This window comes from Homarus americanus, unplaced genomic scaffold (assembly GCF_018991925.1).
Source record: "Homarus americanus isolate GMGI-L3 unplaced genomic scaffold, GMGI_Hamer_2.0 scaffold16712, whole genome shotgun sequence".
NCBI lineage: Eukaryota > Metazoa > Arthropoda > Malacostraca > Decapoda > Nephropidae > Homarus > Homarus americanus.
Genome location: NW_024757794.1, coordinates 236852 through 257001, shown reverse-complemented (window position 1 = coordinate 257001; position 20150 = coordinate 236852). Strand labels below are relative to the sequence as shown.

Below are 20150 nucleotides of genomic sequence, written 5' to 3'. Positions count from 1 at the left end.
GAAAGAGAAATGTGGAGAGAGAGAATGAATGAATGTCCCCCTCGAGTGCAATATATTGTTTCTCTTTCGTATCAACCACACATCCCCTCTCCCTCTCCTCCTCCTCCTCCCCCTCCTTCTCCTCCTCCTCCTCCTCCTCCTCTTCTTCCACCACCTCCTCCTCCTACTCCCACTTTCTTCTGTTCTTGCTACTTCCTTTCCTCCTCTTCCTCCCCCCCCAGAGGTCGCAGTGTCAAGATTTCAATGTATTATCACACTACTGTACCGAGATACTGCCAGACGGGAGAAGGGCTTGCTGAGAGAGAGAGAGAGAGAGAGAGAGAGAGAGAGAGAGATCACACATGAAAAAAGATTCGCCTTCTTCCTTTCCCTGTAGTATTTTCTCCCTCTCTTCATCTCTCTCTTCTTCTTTAATTTCTATCATCTTCATCATTCTCACTCCCTTCCTTCCTTCCTGATTCTTCCATTCTCTCAGCTATCTACTCCCTTCTTCTCTTATCCTTAACCCTCTTTCGTATTTCTTCCCTCTCTCTGTCTTTTCCATTCCCTTTCTCTCTCCTTTCTTTTTCCTCCTCTTCCCTTTCCTTTTTAAGTTCTGCGTCTTCTTCTTCCTACTTCCCCTCTCCTTTTCTTTTCTTCTTCCCCTCTCCCGTTCTCCTCACCATTCTATTTACTCTCTCCCTCTCTCCACCTCCCTCCTTCCCATCAACACCTATTGTCCTCCCTCACTCCTCCCACTCACTCTCTTCCCCACTCACCACACTCACTCTTAAATCCATCTCCACATTAATCTTGACCACCCCCCCCCACACACATACAGAAATTTGCATATATTCATCTTTTTCTCACTTACTATCTCTCTTTCTATCTCTCATTCTATCTCTCATTCTATCTCTCATTCTATCTCTCTTTTTCTATCTCTTTACCTCAGATTTTAAAGTTATTGGACTTGTATATGCCCCTCTTAGAATAATCTATTCCCTGCCACGAAGAAGAAGAAGAAAGAAGATAGAAGAAGAAGAAGAGAGAATAATAATAAGAAGAAGAAGAGAGAATAAGAAGATAGGGGTTCCATAGGCCTAACGACCATTAGGCACAGTGTGGTAGTGGTTCCAGGACTGTAAATAAACCACCTGTCCATCCTCAACTGTAATGTGAGATAGCAATTTACAACCCGGAGGTGAACTATGAGTACCCTGGGATCAAACCAAGTTCCCATAGGACGAGAGTTGAGTGCCGTGTCCACTTGACCTCCGCATACTTTATAAAATGTTGGGAATTTCAAAAAAGCAAAATCCCTAGTTCGTTTTTATGTTTTTTCTGACTATGCTGGTGATTTACGGCCGCTGTGATATATACTGGAGTTTGTGATCCTCAAGTGAGATGGGGGAGGATGGGGGGGGGTATTGGGGGGGAGTGAGGGAGAGCCTGGGGTATGTAAGGTGGCTGGTGGTGGTGGTGGAGGCTAGTGGTAGTGGTGAATATTGGTGGTGGAGATTGGTGATGATGTTGGTGGTGGGGGTGGTGGAGACAGGTGTTGGTGGTGATGATGGAGGTTGGTGGAGGTGGAGGCAGAGCTGCGCCGTCGTCCAGCAGTCAGTGGTGGTAGCGCGGGTGTCCCAGTGAGGTCGTCTCCATCCCTCGCTCAGTCGGCTCCCTCACCTCGCCCGGGAGAGAGTCACGAGCATCAGCGTCCCTCCGTCGGTTGGTTCCTCACCCTCCTGCAGAGTTACAGCGTTACTCCTCCCCCCCTTCCCCCACCTCAAGTGACACGAAACAGACGGAATAAGGCTCCCCACACCCCTCAAGACTCGCTACACACACGCTGAAATAGCACTTTCATGTCTGCCATACTTGTTTATAAACAGTGAAAACAATGATCTGATCTGTAGTTGTTTACACGTGCGTAGTTGAGGGTGGACGATGAGTGACACTGGTGAGGGGTGACGTGTGTGTGTGTGTGTGTGTGTGTGTGTGTGTGTGTGTCGTATACTGTGATTAAGGTTGAGTTTCTCAGCTCGTTTTATATATACATGACACTTAAGGTTGACAGTATGGAACTATCTCCTTGTTGCCATACACTTGGGGACCACAGGTAACATGACACCAACACGAAACTCTCTTCCCCCATAAAAATGACACTAACAACTGACACTGGCACGACACCCAATCAGGAACACTTATCATGACTCCCCTGCATGACACGACACAACACTCTGCTTCTGCCACACACACAACGAGCAAGACACATGTAAACAAACCATTCCTCCCAGACACGTCAACAACCTGGTCTTACTGTTGTTATGATGGTCGATCAAGTGTTGGTCTCCCTGTGTATCACTCCTGACGCCCCATCATGTTAAGGAAGCATGCTTGAAGCGCTCACATCACTGTTTAATTCTATACCCTGACGATATAGGAATATAGACCGCTACTGTTTATGTTAGTGACTCTGTAGGTAACGTTCTTGGTGTCAGTAGCAAGGAGGTGAGGTGAAGTGAGATTTCATTCATAAATAATTGTTCATTGAATCGAGACACGCGAGGTACTAAGATATGGAGTCTGTTTTGTAGAGAAATTATATATTGTATTTTTTTTATGCCGGATGGTAGAAACATCTCTTAGTTTATTATTATGACTTTGGCTGAATTCGTTTTGAAATTCAAGATGCATTTTTAATTAGAGATTTGACAAACAAAAATATTATCATCGTTTCTAAATTGATGCTTAAGTGTAGCCGTGAGATGTTAATTATTATATAGATAACCAATTGAATCACGTCTTAAACACGAATATATTGAAATAGTTTAGGAATACAGTGATAACTATGCCCTCTAACACACGCTTGTACCAGCTAAATTCATGTTGTTATAACTATGAATTTCAGCATACTCGCCTCCTGTCTGAATATATCAAGTGTTATATGTAACTTGTGGCATCCCGGGATATTGTCTAAATTTATTAAGGGTGATAAACAAGTCCTTGAACATACTCGTATACTCTGAATAACTAATATAACATCAAGTATACCTGTACAATATCTAAACACATGGATTAAAATAACTAATTAATTATTCTATATATTTCTATTATCACTTAGTTATGTTCCATGTAACAATCCAACGTCATTATATCTCTAAATTCAATATCAACAATAATACCGATTTGAAAAGTAAAGATGTAGTGTGTAAATTAATTCTGCATCATCACTTAACACTTGTGGTATATGATGATCGTGGGAGAATGTATCTATCATATAAGCAACACTATATGAGTAGGCTATACACGTTGTCTAAGTTTGTCTGTCATGAAGAGAATCACTTAGGTCAAATTAAAGGTGTCGTAGGAGGTGTAAAGTAAGAATATATTGATTTTATTTTTGAGACTGTGTGTGTTTGTGTTGATGGAGTTTGTGACTTAATATTAGTGACATGTCAAATAAGATTCACCGAAGCTTAAACACGTACATATTATACATTCATTTAGGTTTATTGGTGATTAATCTACAATGCTTGAATATTTGTGTAAGTTTAAAGGCTCTAAAATTGGCTTGATAATTATTTTTTTTTTTTTAGATTTGTAAATACGCTAGAAATGAGTTACTTAGACACACACACACACACACACACACACACACACACACACACACACACACACACACACACACACACACACACACACACACACACACACACACACACACACACACACACACACACGTTAATCCCTCTACCAGACTCGTTATAACTCAGTTCACTACATTAAGTGTTGGAATAATAATAAAAAAAAAACACAAAACAATATATATTTTTCTAATGATCTTTTCAGTTTAGTATGAAACGAAAATCCTTTTAAATCTGTTTGTTTTGAGCAGAGTCTTGGCTGAATATAAACTTCCAGGGTTTTGAATTTTCCATTTAAGTCGGTATAACCTTGGTGCAGAGTGAGACCCCCCCCCCCCACACCAAGGACTTCCGTCATAAACATTAGAGAATTTAATTTGGCGTTCAACTCTACAATAAAACAAAACTTTAGCTGTTTAGTAATTTCCATGATGCCTTTTTCATTTTGTGTTTCTTGTTTATTTCACGACCCACCGATACATTTAATTTTAGATCGGAATTAAAGTTTCGTATTCCGTTTCGCTCAGGTATAGAATCGATCGGGCGGGGTTGAGCCGTGTGGATGAAGAGGTTCCTCATCTTTGATCAGCCATTCGTCTCTCGGTGGATAACCCAAAACCTCGACTTGGTCATGAAAACGTTTAAATTCTGTTTGTCTAATTTACATATACACGACAAACCTTTTCTATTATTTTTGAAAATCACATTATTTTACGTCTTATGAATATTTGATTAATTAATTCAGCCAATACAGGTAAGACAACTCGTTCAATATGTTAAATTAGGTGATCTCAACTTGTTATCTGATTTCAATATACTACCGTCATTCTCCCGTATATCATTGACTTTTAAACTAAGTATCATTCATCCACTGCTGTACTGAGAGCCATTAAGCCTCCCTCACTAAGTCAACGTAATAAATAAAGCAAAACGAAACGCATTGTCTGATTTGCATAATGCCTTATCGTCTATTGTTTTTATCCTGTCATTCTAAGTTCTTATTGTGTCATTAACTTTTATTTATTCATTCAGTGCTTCCTTGAGTGCCACTAGCATGCTTCAATAATCTTACAGGACAAATTAGGCACAAAAAAACACCTTAGATTCTAAAAGAAGACCATGACTTTGTTTTTCTTCTCACAATTCGTAGTAAATATCACGTTATTATTTCTTATCTATTGAATCAGTGAACGATAATAACATGCATCAATAAACTAAACATATCAAATTACATTAGAAAATAGCAAAAAGTCATCGCCCCTCGACTCTTGAACTCTTATGATGACTGACACAACAAACTCACCGCTGACGTAAAGAAGAGGACACAGGTAATTCACTCAAGGAACTTCCCAGCTCGATCAAACTTCAGGATGTGGTTGTGGTCTCCCCTAGTGAGGCCTCAGCTCACTTCCAGTAGCAGTTGGAGGAAGACAACGACGACGACAACAACGACGACAAATAGCCAGAAGGAAAATCGTCATCGTCATCGTCATCCGCGGCGGGCTGTGGACGGCGTAGTGGTGGACGATAACAGACGGAGGATGTGTTTTGGTGGACTTGAAGCCCTCGTGTTGCTATGGACCTTGGCCACCAGTCTCTCCCTCGGGTGAGTGTTAAGTTTGTGTCAGGAAGTATGTGTCTTTGTGTCAGGCTGTGTTTATGTTTGTGTCAGGCTGTGTTTATGTTTGTGTCAGGCTGTGTTTATGTTTGTGTCAGGCTGTGTTTATGTTTGTGTCAGGCTGTGTTTATGTTTGTGTCAGGCTGTGTTTATGTTTGTGTCAGGCTGTGTTTATGTTTGTGTCAGGCTGTTCATGTTTGTGTCAGCCTGTGTTTATGTTTATGTCAATTAGTGTTTATCCCAGTCAGTGTTTATGTCAGCCTGTGTTTTTGTTTATGTCTGTGCCAGGTAGCAAGTAAACATGCTTGTGTCAGACAGGTGCACTCAAGATTCCCTACATGTATTATTTACTGATGGTCTGATGTGATATATACAGTTGACCTCCTCACAGCACTACGGATATACTGGGGTGATGTGAGTGAGGTATATAAATATCTTTGGCGAATATATCTCTATTACTGGTGTAAGGTGAAGTCTGTAATCTGAGGAAGGTATACTCCAAAACTAAAGGGATATATATCTATAGTTTGAGGAACCTTATATACGAATATATTAAGGCTTAATATACCTTTTGATTTTTTGAAGGAATTTATATAATCCTTCAAAAATTATATGATATATCCTATTGAGTAACGTGGAACTAATGGTGTTCTATGGTTGGTATGTCTGTTGATTATATGAGAGGTATGCACACCTGTTTTTATACCTGGTGTTGGTGTAGAGGCTATATCATTAGGGTGTATATACGTATATGTTCCCAGGTATGTCTGTCTGTCTGTTGAAAATAATGTTAACATATATATTTATAAACTGATGATACATTATTGTTGATAGTGAAAGAAAATCGTTTCGTAATAATGAAAAAAATAACAATTGATGAATTATGCTGTGACGTAGAACCATTGATGGTGTTATATTGAAGCATTAAACGAATCCATAGGTAACACAGCAAAGCATCAGGTTCACTGTGAGAGACGAACGAACCCTGTGTTACGAACGAACCTTGTATGTTACGAACGAACCCTGTATGTTACGAACGAATCTTGTATGTTACGAACGAACCCTGTATGTTACGAACGAACCTTGTATGCTACGAACGAACCCTGTATGTTACGAACGAACCCTGTATGTTACGAACGAACCTTGTATGTTACGAACGAACCCTGTATGTTACGAACGAACCCTGTATGTTACGAACGAACCCTGTATGTTACGAACGAACCTTGTATGTTACGAACGAACCCTGTATGTTACGAACGAACCCTGTATGTTACGAACGAACCCTGTATGTTAAGGTGACAAGTTTCACTCCCTTAACTTCCTTATCAGCGCGAGAATGCAATTGGAAAACTTACGTGGAGAGAATTTAAGTAGTTTGTGAATAAGCATACAGGTGAGTCACTGTTATGAAAATATGACAGTGAATTTCTACCTAGGTCATGAATTTCAATGGTGTTTCACTGTTCGATTCATCCTTTTGTATAAACAGTGAGTTTTTTTTTTACTTTTTCTAAACAAAATATTAGAGGGAGAGAGAGAGAGAGAGAGAGAGAGAGAGAGAGAGAGAGAGAGAGAGAGAGAGAGAGAGAGAGAGAGAGAGAGTATAAAGTACAGGTGTCCGATTAATTCCTTACCTATCGTCATGACTTGCCATCATTGTCGGTTCTACCTCGAAATAGGTGAAGATATAGGGAGTTATTAAGGAAAATTAGGTCCGGAAATAGGGAGCAATAGGTCAGGAAATAGGTACAGAAATTGGGAGTAAATCGGTGAGAAGGAAGGAGAGAAATAAGAATGAAATAGAACTGAGTTAGGTTACGGTACCATCATGGAATAGGTCAGTAGGTCACGGTACTCAATGGAATAGGTCAAGAGGTCACGGTACCATCATGGAATAGGTTAACAGATTACGGTACCATCATAAGATAGGTCAATAGGTCACGGTGCCATCATGAAATAAGTCAAGAGGTCACAGTGCCATCGTGGAATAGGTCAATAGGTCACGGTGCCATCATGAAATAAGTCAAGAGGTCACAGTGCCATCATGGAATAGGTCAATAGGTCACGGTACACCCAGAACCACATTTATTTGTGTGAGTGACTGTGATGTAACTCTTGTTTATATCGTGGTAATGAAACAGCAAATGATGGTCTCTCTCTCTCTCTCTCTCTCTCTCTCTCTCTCTCTCTCTCTCTCTCTCTCTCTCTCTCTCTCTCTTGTCTGTCTGTCTGCCTACTCCTCCATACGCCGTTCTTTAAGACCCTCAGATGATGAATTTGCATTTAAATTTCCATTACGGAAGACCTGAATACACCTGTGATCATATTTCTATGCAAATTTCCTCCCAGACGGTATCAGTTATGGCCAGGTAAGGAATGAAACACCATATAACACAAGAAATAGGTTAAGAAATTTGATAAAAAATCCATTTAAACATTTTTTGAAACTTTCTCTATAACACAAGTTGGAGATAAAGGGATGTTTTCTCTTTTACGTAAGCGGTATTGGATCGTACACTTAGTAGGATTAATAAGGTAGTGTTAGTTTGAATCTTACTAAGTGGGATCTAACACTGTCTTAGGAGTGGATAGGTGTCTTTAAAGTTTTATTGGATGGGGTTTATAGAATAATTTTAGTAGTATGTGGAAGCGAATTCATAAGGGGGAGACAGACAGACAGACAGACAGACAGACAGACAGACAGACAGGTTATGGGTGACTGATGCTCATACTAGTAACATTAGGACAAGAAGTAAGTGTTGTATCGACTCTGCCACCGCACACATTACCTCACTATAAGTAGGAATAATATAACATTATTAACGTAAAATATCCACCTGTTCCAACCATAGATTATGAAGGCGATGCGTAGTGTTGTGCGCTCGTCCGTCAGTACGTCCGTAAAGTTTTGTCCGCACAGTAACTTGAGAAAAAACTCGCGGATTGAGGTGAAATATGGCCATCCTCTTCACATTCAAAACATCTAGATCAAGTTCATTAATCAGTGTCTCTCAGTTATATTCGGTAGAGTTGTGGCCATTTATCGCTGTTTTGTTTTGTTTTAAGACAGAAATCAGATAGGTCTTTGTCTTTGCTGTTTTATTTGATTTTTATTGTTCTTTAAAATTATTTCTTTCTCTATATTGTATAAAAAGCAAGTTAGAGATCACTTATCGTCTTTCATTTTATTTTTCTTACGCCATCATACTTCAAAAAACTTTTAAAAAAATACTTATAAACTTTCTACTTTATTTACTTTACTCACTTGGCTATCTTGTTTTTAGGAAACTCGGAAACCTACTTATACTTACAAACTTTTCTCTTCATTTTTTTTCTCACTTTCACCATCTCGCTTCAAGAAACTTAGAACAAACTTATAAACTTTTTGCCTTACTATTTTGGATCCAAGTTTTTACCCAACACAAACTTTTGGTCATCTCGAGACTTTCCTCAACTTTTTGGTCAGCTAAAACTCTCTGTCATATGTCGGCATGTGTTGAAAATACCAATACCACGAACATAAACATTATATTCTTGTTTATACTCAAAATAAAAACAAACATAAGACGAAAATTAGCACATGAAATTATATGGGGGGAGGGGGATAACTATGGGGGAAAAATACATATCTGAGGGAAATATCTAGGGAGGGGGGACATGGATGAGAGCGTCAGGTATACGGGCAGGTACACAAACATGGAGACCTGTGTCGTAATATACCGCCCCCTTGTTGACAGGTGGATTGTACTTGCCTGGGCCCCAAGAGAGAGAGAGAGAGAGAGAGAGAGAGAGAGGACTCCCATCACATTTCTTCCCTACCTCACAGTCAAAACCTAGTCTGGTCTGAGTCACGTCCACCTTGGCTCGTTAAGCTACGGTCCCTCAGAGACAAAGGTGCTTTAAAGGGTCATTTTAGGCGTTTCATAACTGTCAAGATGCTATTTCTGGGAGACTGTGTGTGTGTGTGTGTGTGTGTGTGTGTGTGTGTGTGTGTGTGTGTGTGTGTGTGTGTGTGTGTGTGTGTGTGTGTGTGTGTGTGTGTGTGTGTGTTTTCAATTTCCGTTCCGTATACGTTCTCGCTATCACTCCATCCCATTTACTCGAAATTGGACCATGTAGTAGACTTATACACAAATATTTGCCCATTTACATATTTCAGCAGTGTAAACAGTATCCTTATTTACGTATCTCAGTTCGACGGGTCACCAATATCTATATCGTTTTTTACCCATTAACTAATTTTTTACCCATTAACCAATTTTTTACTCATTAACCAATTTGAAAATCTGATCAGAATTTTTGTCCATCATTTCTAGGGTTTACACAACCAATTTTTTGTATACTAGTCAGAACTTTTGCCTATTTAAATTGCATCAGATTTTATGTAAAATTTTACCATTAAGCTTAAAATTGATAATAGGGTGAAAACGTGCATGATATGACTATGTGTATGTAATCCACTGAATTGTTAAAAACCTTAAAAAAATATGCAAATTTATACATACACTACGAAAAATAAGTCATATACAGAAATTAAATAATTTTCAATCATAAACATCTTTTAGAAAATTTAATCTACGAAATAAAATTAAATCGTGTAAACATGATATCTTCTGAAGACTATAAACTTTAACACGTAATGATTGTGTTTATTTTTAGATCCATGTTTACAGTTCTTGTTTAGCATCAACCCTTCTCCTTCCTATACCCCAATGGCATTAAATTGGAATAAATAGCTAAAAGACGTCCATTTTTCCTTTTATTTACGTATTTTAGTCGTGAAAATATGGCGACTCTCTGTATGTAATCTCTTAGGTTTTATTTATAAGGTGGCAGCGAGCGTCAATAGGAGGGGATAATGGAAAGGTGAGATACTAAGATAGAAACGTTATGGTCGAGAAGGAAGCACACTTTCTCTTGGACTACCTGAACCTCACCCAGTAGACGGTGTTGCGGTAAAGTCACGTTACTATATGGTCAGACAACCATCGTGTTAACTCAGTTTTTTTTTTTTTAACCTCTGGGGCCTTGTGGAGGGGTGAGTATCGTACCAGAACACCTTTTTACAGCAATGGGACAGGCAAAAAATGAAGACAGAAATATGTTTACCTGTATTGTGCCATTTGTTCTGTATATTGTATTGTGCCTTGTGTGTATTGTATTGTGCCTTGTGTATATTGTATTGTGCCTTGTGTATCTTGTATTGTGCCTTACATCACTACAGTAAATAATAGTATGATTAATTCCTCAGTCGTAAGCCTTACAGAATGTCTCTACCAATGGCCGGTTTATGTCCAGGTGTCATAACCATTTGGCGTATGTATATATTGGTTGAGATATACTAGTTGTACTAACCAATTGGAAGTGTAGTATAATAGTTTAAATGATGTGATTGGCTGCTAGCATATCAGTTGTTCACTTGCCAATTGCCAATTTTGTCCTTATGGCTCATACGAGGCGATTTGCCAGTTACTGACCAATGGAATCTGCGTTATTGACTGTAGTTGACCGTAGTGACCAAGTTACTTCCTTAACTATTGAAAATCGATGAGTGTGAGTGTTTGAGTGTGTGAGTGTTTGAGTGTGAGTGTTTGAGTGTGAATGCGTATGGGGATCCATCCATACATATGTGACTGTGTGTGTGTCCTGGGATCGAACCAGTGAGCATTAGGAAAGATAGCGAGCGTTGTATCCACTCGGCCATCGCACCCTTACACAAGGAAACAATGACTCCTCAAAAAAGAGGTGAACCATGGCCAACCCAACCCAACCCAACCCAACCCTGACAGAGGCTCCTTGACAAGTGGCTTAAGAAACAAACAAATAAACAAAGAAATAAACAAGACATAGCACCCATTTACTGAGAGACACAGCTGCTGAGAGTCATTTGTCTCCCCTGTGTCTCAACATGTCTCTTGTGGTGTGGCGTTCTCAGACTCCCTCTCTCAATCGCCTCGTCATATAACCTCATTCATTATCTATCTTTCTGTATGTTAATTCACGATGCATACATACATACATACATACATACATACATACATACATACATACATACATACATGTTCTAGGTTCACTCAACAGATGGCGTTAGCAACATAATCGCCTCACCTCTCTTCCTTCACTATTAATCACAGTAACAAACAAACAAACAGAAGAGAAAGTGTCTTAATAGAACAGTAATACCACCAAATCACTCTCCTGCACGAATTGCCAGTAGTTAAGGGAAACGACCTTGGATAATTGACTGTAAACACACTAGGATGTCATTGGTTACAGACGTGTACTGAACATGGCTGAAGAATATATGGTAATATGTTGGAAAAATACCACGAACTAGTAAATTATCCAAGAATGTTGAAAAAAATCGTAGGACAAGTGAATATATTTTAGACACATTACGTAAATAAAATCATAGAATAAAACAAAACAAAACAGAATTTAATCATTTATCTTCGAGTTTTGTTCTTGTAAAAAATTCAATGTATCATTTTATTCCCCCGAACATAATTTATACATCCGGGTTCCATTATATCTGAGGTCTGTTATATAACAAGGTCGATCCTGTAACCAATAAAGGACTTGAATGTTACTTTACACACACACACACACACACACACACCCTTTGTTCATTATACACCTTGTGCTTGATATGCAAATGTGCTTCTCCTTGCAGGTTCATTTTTAGCTTCTATTCAGGTGATATCGCTTGTGTTGACACCTGCGTCACCTGTAGCTCCCAGTGACTCACCTGTCGGGTGCACCTGCTGAGTTACTCATAGTGATTAAACGTAATTTTTTTCCTCTTTGTGTTCTTGACTCATGATGGTCAGTGGAAGGTTATAAAACTGGGTGTAGGTGTAGGTGTAGGTGTGGGTGTAGGTGTGGGTGTAGGCGTAGGTATGGGTGTAGGTGTGGGTGTGCGTGTAGGTGTGGGTGTGGGTGTAGGTGTAGGTGTGGGTGTAGGTGTAGGTGTGGGTGTGGGTGTAGGTGTGGGTGTAGGTGTAGGTGTAGGTATGGGTGTAGGTGTAGGTATGGGTGTAGGTGTAGGTGTAGGTATGGCTGTAGGTGCAGGTGTTGATGTACCTGAAGGTGATACTTGATACAGGTGTCATGTAGAAGCTTCCCAAGTACCTGTAATTACTCTTCCACACTCTCAGAAACCGGAGACTTACCTGTGACAGAGGAACCCACCTGACACACACACACACACACACACACACACACACACACACACACACACACACACACACACACACCATCACGTCCACAGAAAATCTTTTAGTTGTAATTGGATATAAGATAACCCACCCCGTAATGGCAGTTCTCTGTGCTGTTATCCTCAAGCCAATTTAAGCTGCCATCTCCGTGTTGTGAGTTAATTGAGGTAATTAACTCGTGTTCTTGTACCTACGTTTATGGGAAGAATTCAGAGTCCGAAGGTTTGAGGATCCGGTTTATTGTCTGAGTTTAAGTGGGTCAGTTACACGAGTTCTTTCATTAGCAGTTAAGAAAGTCACTTGGATTGCGTAGTGTTTACTCCTATTAGTGTTTTTCACCTAATGGTTAAATATCCTAATGTTACCTGGGTAGTTAGGTTAGGTTAGGTGAGTATTAGAGTGGTTAATCTTAATATGAAATAGCCTGAGGGGACTACTCTCCAGGTGACCCGATATATTAGGTGTGTGTCTTATTGAAAGTCCATCTTTTTACCTCCGGATGACTGATCCCTTTAGATACTTACTAATACAACCGATAAGCCAGGAAGACATATTTGGGTCTGTATTTAAATGATCCTTTTAGATTTAGACATAAAAAAAAATGTCCCGGATTTTAAGAGTTATATATTATTAAAATCTTGACTTTTTTTTCGATGACTTGTTATGTAATTATCATCTAAGGCCGAAAAAATATATTCTTCCACTGTTAAACAACTGATCTTTGTGGTATGGCTCAGGGGCGAAACATAACGAAATTATTGTAGAAATGTTTAGCCTTACGTTCAACTGCTGGTGGTAATGGGTATTATATTCAGCACCTTTGGCAGCAAGTTCTCCCCTCCTAGAACACACACACACACACACACACACACACACATACACACACACATTGCGAACTCACACAGCTTATGCTTACCTAAACACACCGGGTGTTCAATGCTGGGAACAGACCAGCTCCAACACGCCTCCTCGTCTGAGTACAGCTAACGACATAACCCTCTGTGTGTTGTGACAAGTGAAGGGAGGTGTTTAGCATGGCAAAGGGGGATTTATTGATGTGTGTTTATCATGTCAAATGGGATTTATCAGCGGGTGTTAGCACGTCAAAGGAACTTATTAACGTGAAATGTTTAGCATGAGATATACGCACGTGGTAATTAACCTTGTTAGTAAGTCAAAGGGGATTTGTGGAATGTTTTCCCTCTTCGCTCTCCTCTCCTCTCCTCTCCTCTCCTCTCCTCTCCTCTCCTCTCTCTCTCTCTCTTCATCAACCATCCCCTCCTTTTCCCCTCCCTCCCTCTTCGTATGTTTTCCTTCCCTCTACTCATCAACCATATTGACAAGCGGATCATCACCCCAAAACGTGACCCTTGCCTGAAGATGCTGCTGGGAACTGACTCATCACCATCTACGGGGTGAGAACTACGTCGTAGAGGAAGCCAGCACCCTGAAGGAGGCGCAGACGAGGATGATAACAAACTGTCTGGAAACCCAAGTGATTTTTTTTACCTGTTTCGTGGGGTTTTTCTTAAGTCATTTTTTGTTTTTTGTTTTTACGTCTTTATGGGAATAGATAATTAAGGGAAGTGATATGGTAGTTTACACAGGTCTAATTACAGGTAGAGAGACAATAACAGATTTAACATACATAAAAGTACAGGTGGTAAGAAATATACAATATCTTACCCTAAACTACCGTCACACTGACCTTAACAATACTACAATTAACAATAAATTGAGAAAAACCTCTACAAACATAATCAAACATGAAATGAAATATGTAGTTTGATAAAAAATAACAATAATTACGTGGTTTACACACTCCCACGAAGTAGAATACAACATTACGTGTATTCTCAAAACCACGTATTATTCCTGTCCTGGTATGTTGGATTGTTAGTGTATGTATTATTAACTGATACTCGAGGGGTCAATTCGTCTCTCGTTCAGTTAAGGATCACTTGAATATCGAGTGAATTCAGCTACTACAAGGGTTAGAAAAAACAATATTTTTTTCCTTACATAATTAATTTCCTCTTAGTCTCACCTGCTTCATTACCTACCTGGCTGCTTGGCTTCGATAATCCTCGTAGAAATTAAATAGATTACAGGTTCACATGCGTTCGAGACTGATTTATTATTATTATTATTTTTTTTTATTCTTAGTTTGAAAAATCTCTGGATTGATTGGATTTATTGACTTTTAGGGGGGGGGGGCGCATCTGATTAAGAAAATATAGAAATAAAAATCCTCAACAAAAGATTAAAAGTATATGTAGTTTGGCTGTTTTTTTATCTTATGTTTAGTATTGTTAAATCTCTCTCTCTCTCTCTCTCTCTCTCTCTCTCTCTCTCATCGTATATTTATGACTCACGAGGTACGTTGGCATCAGCGTTACCATCGACAAGTACTCAGGTAAATACTTAAGTCTTACCTGTACCTACGAGAGGAGTGTTGATCGTATACAAACTTCTCTTATTGTGTGTGTGTGTGTGTGTGTGTGTGTGTGTGTGTGTGTGTGTGTAATAATATGAAAAACAAACAACATTACCTAAATTAGTAACACTCATATCAGCTAAAAAAATTTTTAAACGAGTAAAGCTATATTAAAAACCTCATAACATAAACCAAACATTTCAATTCTTATAGACATAATAAAAATAAACCTAAACCCAACGTCATTGCGGCATTAAAGTAGTTCCTATGTGTAAATTATTCAGGAGCCTAAAGTCGTACCGTCACAGCTGGAAGACTGACCCCTAGGTACGTGTTTCCCAGCATTGATCATTCAGCATTACAGCAGCTAGCAGAGGGTGTCGCAGTAATGTTAGCTGAGATACAGGCAGTAGGTGAGGCTAGACCCGGGTTATGAAACTTTTATGTGAGTTAGTTTTAGACACAAAGGAAAGGTGGTCCTTCACCCTCTCCTTCCCCCCTCTCATTCACCCTCTCCTTCCCCTCTCCTTCCCCCTCTCCTTTCCTCTCCTTCACCCCCTCTCCTCCTCCTCCCTCTCCTTCCCCCTCTCCTTACCCCCTCTCACCACCCTCTCCTCCACCCTCTCCTTCACCCTCTCCTTCCCCCTCTCCTTCACCCTCTTCTTCACCCCTCTTTCACCCTCTCCTTCACCCTCTCTTCACCTCTTCTTCACCCTCTCATAACCCCTCTCATTCACCCTCCTTCCCCACCCTCTCCTTCACCCTGTCCTTCCCCTCTCCTCCACCCCTCTCCTTCCACCCTCTCCTTCACCCTCTTCTTCACCCTCTCCTTCCCCCCTCTTCTTCACCCTCTCCTTCCCGATATACCCCAGTTCAGATTGATGTCCCGAGATGTCTGCAGATTACACCATCACCGATAAGTGTTTGCGAAATCATGACATCCAATTTCCGATGTTTAAGTGTTTGTAATTATCTTAAGATCAGATCCGAATTATTACGTGTTTGTGATGAGTTAAAGGTGAGAATTTAACTTGTTATTTGCGTGCGATAGTAACACACACACACTCACACACACACACACACAGTCTCTCTCTCTCTTTCTCTCTCTCTCTCTCTCTCTCTCTCTCTCTCTCTCTCTCTCTCTCTCTCTCTCTCCTTGGGGCAGTAATCTGGAGAGGATTTTGAGCCCGGTGTGTTGATCTCACGTTGATGAAGCCTGCCAGCAGTAGTTGGCCGAGTGAGGTGGTGAGGCCCTGATCTGACGCCCTCACGTTGCACCCGTATGTCTGGTATCTGGTCATGTATAAACCTTTGAGGATGTTGGTTTAAATTATCTTTGAGGATGTTGGTTTATTCCTAGTAATGGTTTACCCCATGAACGTTTAACTATGGCTATTATTTATTTGTTTTGGTTTCATTACGGGATGCAAATGAAGGGAAACACGTATGGAACGTATCGCACACTGAAACAAAAATAAAATATTTTTTTTACTGGAAATTGCATCGTTCAGTTGAAATGAAAATAGGAAACCAGAGAACTAATTAAATATTTGTATAATGTGTTTAAAAATATAATAAAAGGGATATATATTAATTATTAGACAAAAAGGAAAGCAAAATATATAAGTATTACATTAGCACGAAAACAATTATATAAAACTTATCATTCATCCAAATCACAAAAAAATAATTAAAAATCTGTAGTATTCATTTTAACTTATTTAAAATTAAAGAAAAAATAGACAAAAAACATTTAGTAAAACTCTGATCATTTGTTAGAATTAAATGCCACAGGATACAACTTATTTTAAAACTTTTTAGTTTTTTTTATCTGGGTAAAGTTTGTGCTGGGTAGAACACGTCTTGGCTGTGTGCTCGGTAACCCGCAGTAATCAATCTCTCCACAAACACCACTGCACTGTTGTAAGTTTCCTCTCATGGTAAAATACTGTTACTGGTTATTTGAGATTTAAGACTGATGGATCATTTGGGACGACTCACATACGGCTCTCTGTACACTAAGCCTTAAGTCGACACTACTCTCCACACACTTCACGTCTCCAAATCCAGAACATGTTATTTTTCCGCCAGTCAGCTTTATACCTGTCTCACCTGACTCACTGACTGACAAGGCATTCACACATTCTCTACACACAGGACTAACACACAGCTATTAACGATATCACTATCACTAACCATCTAAACCAATTCAGTTGCTAGGGACTATTGCAATGTTGTATTTTGGGCACTACTTTGTCCTTACCAATATACCGCCTTCATTGACTTGACTGATAAGGAAGTGAGGGAGTTATACAGTATTTAAGGACAATCAGACTACCTTAATGATCCTCTCTCTCTCCCTCACCTGCGGTTTATCATCCCTTGTTCACCTGTCCCTACATTCAATTCTAATCTCTTATTATTTTTCCTAGAAGAGTAAACAGAGAGAGAGAGAGAGAGAGAGAACAAAAGGAGAACAAAGGGATAGAGCAGAGAGAAGAATAATGTAAGGAATTAGTCATCATTTATTTACTGTGTGAGGGAGAGAGAGGCAGGATGGTGTTTGTTTATGGTCCATCAGCTGTTAGAGATGTGTGTGTGTGTGTGTGTGTGTGTGTGTGTGTGTGTGTGTGTGTGTGTGTGTGTGTGTGTGTGTGGCAGAACGTGCAGATGTTGTCCCTCATCAGCGTGGGTTTTTGCCTTTGGGGGTGAGGGTTAGGGGTGAGGGGAAGGTGGTGGGTGGTGGTGGTGGGAGGTGGGTGGTGGGGAGGGTGGTGGGGGTGGGGGTCAAGATGCTCAGTGTCTGGAGGTTAGGCAAGAAAGGGTTAATTTATGGCCTGGGTGTGTTGCCTGTGACCTGAAGTTGAGTTTGTAGTTCAGGGACTATATTTTTTTGTGTGTCTGTCTGTCTTTTAGTGTCTGTGTTGTTTTTGTCATATTTTCTTTATTTTATATTTTTTCTCAGTGATGTTTCCTGTTTTTTGTTTTATATTCTCAGTATTTTTTTTTTTTAATTTGATTCTTTTCTTTTCCCTATTTATATAAAAAAAACACATGCAAGAGACGTGTTATGGAGGAATAGCTGAAAGTGTTTGTTTACCTACACATACACACACACACACACACACACACACACACACACAGATATTCCAATATGTTTTGTAATATATTGTAATATATTCATTCTCAGGAGGCTGGTTGATGCATCTCATTCAATACATGTTGGTTGTTTTCTTTTATTTAATATTATTCTACGTCATCTATTTTGTATTTTCTTAAACATTTGTTAATTATTATATACCTATTATATTATTTTCCTATTATTTATTTGCGTTTCTTTTTAATGTTATGAGAACTTTTTTTTACATTTCTGGTTGTATATTTGTATTGTAACTCTCTCTCTCTCTCTCTGTCTGTCTCTCTCTCTCTCTCTCTCTCTCTCTCTCTCTCTCTTCCACACATCATTATCACATTGGCCGCTGCATCACATCCACCACTTACCATCATCGTGTATAGGTGAGCCAACATGGTGTGACCCTCAATAATACAGCACTTTCATTACTAAATGTCAAAGGTCAGAGATCAACTTTGTTTGGAAGGTAAATAGAATTGATAATGAGTCTTTTTGGTCTTTCTGCGCCATTAACATAGAGGAATATTAAGGATGAAATAATTACTGATTTTTTTTAATAACGTAGAATTAGAAAAAAATCAATACATGATGGTGGTAGAGAAAGTGACTATGACAATTTAACGTTAATTAGGGTAATAATAGTATTAATAATAGTAGTTGATGATTACTGTACTGTATATGTATTATGATAACGCGTGTTTTAATAATAATAATAATAATAATAATAATAATAATAATAATAATAATAATAATAATGATAAAAATAATAACAATTGATGATGATGATGATAATAATAAGAAAAAACAGAAAAGAAAAAATAATCTAAAAATAAAACATTGGCACCAGTAAGTGAAACATGGGTAACAAACACCGTAGACTTTAACACTATATCTTGCACCGCTTCGCTTCACCCAATACCACCCCGTCATCTGAACTCACTAACCTGCTATACCTTTTATCACTATCCTCCCTCTCAAACACATTCTATCTTCCTAATAGGCGTTATGTAATACCCTTAAACTCTCCTATATTGTTCATGAGTCATTGAATTTTAGGGTTGTAATTGTTAACTCATTCACCTGTGATGATGAATTGTGATGATTTGCATACACACACACACACACACACACACACACACACACGTACAGAGACAGACAGACAGATAGATAGACAGAGAGATAGATAGACATTCAGAGAGAAGGATCAAATAAGTTAGAGAATGATAGACAGTTAGACAGAGTAAAATATAAATACAGAGAGTCAGACAGACAAATTGACAGACAGACAGTTAGAAAAGAGAGAGAGGGGAAGAGGGAAAGATTGATTAATAGAGAGAAGAACGCGGCTAATAAATGAAATGGAGAGAGAGAGAGAGAGAGAGAGAGAGAGAGAGAGAGAGAGACAGCAGGAACAAGAAGAAGGAAATGGAAAGTGAGAGGAAAGAAATACAAGAGGAGAAGAACAGAGAGAGAGTGAGAGAGGGGTAAAAGTGGTTGGAACAGGTTGAACTTCACTCCCCTCTCACAGCTGTCAGCGGGAGGAAGTGTCAGCGATTGTCAGCCGTGTCAACCCTCGTCATCCGTCATGCCCAGTAGATAGGAAAACACCGATTTTATTGCGTTTCTAATGTTGTCGGTCTTATGGTCCTTATTATCGGGGTTGTGGTATTGTTGTTGTTGTTATTGTTATTATTATTATTATTATTATTATTATTATTATTATTATTATTATTATTATTATTATTATTATTATTATTATTATTATTGTGTTTTTGTTATTATTTATATTATTATTTATTCAATCCTGTTTAATATCATTGCTATCTGTTTGTTTACTGTATATATTAACACACACACACACACACACACACACGAGATAATCACAGCCTCGTATTACCATGGTTGAATGTCACTGCTCTCGTGTGATGTACACACATTAACCAGAATTAGTGTGACGCTGAATCCAAACCAAATTATTTAGCCTGTTGGTATAATGTATTTTATTAGTTATAGAATGGTGGTATATATATTTTTTTTACCTAATTGTACCTGAATATATGAATGGAGGGTGTGATTATATACTCTCTCTCTCTCTCTCTCTCTCTCTCTCTCTCTCTCTCTC

At 39.0% G+C, this 20150-nt stretch overlaps 1 protein-coding gene across 2 annotated transcripts in view; it reads left to right on the top strand.

The window, feature by feature from the left end:
- The first annotated feature begins 1607 nt into the window (after positions 1-1607).
- The window catches only part of LOC121857746 (glycine receptor subunit alpha-2-like), a 240902-nt gene continuing 222359 nt past the window's right edge, over positions 1608-20150 (top strand). The window contains exons 1-2 of one of the 2 annotated variants that reach the window (XM_042353876.1): positions 1608-1704; positions 4811-5229. In XM_042353876.1, coding sequence (XP_042209810.1) covers positions 4994-5229 — 236 coding nt within the window. In that variant the 5' untranslated portion in view covers positions 1608-1704; positions 4811-4993. The remainder of the gene's footprint in view (positions 1705-4810; positions 5230-20150) is intronic. The other variant, XM_042353875.1, reaches the window with a different exon arrangement.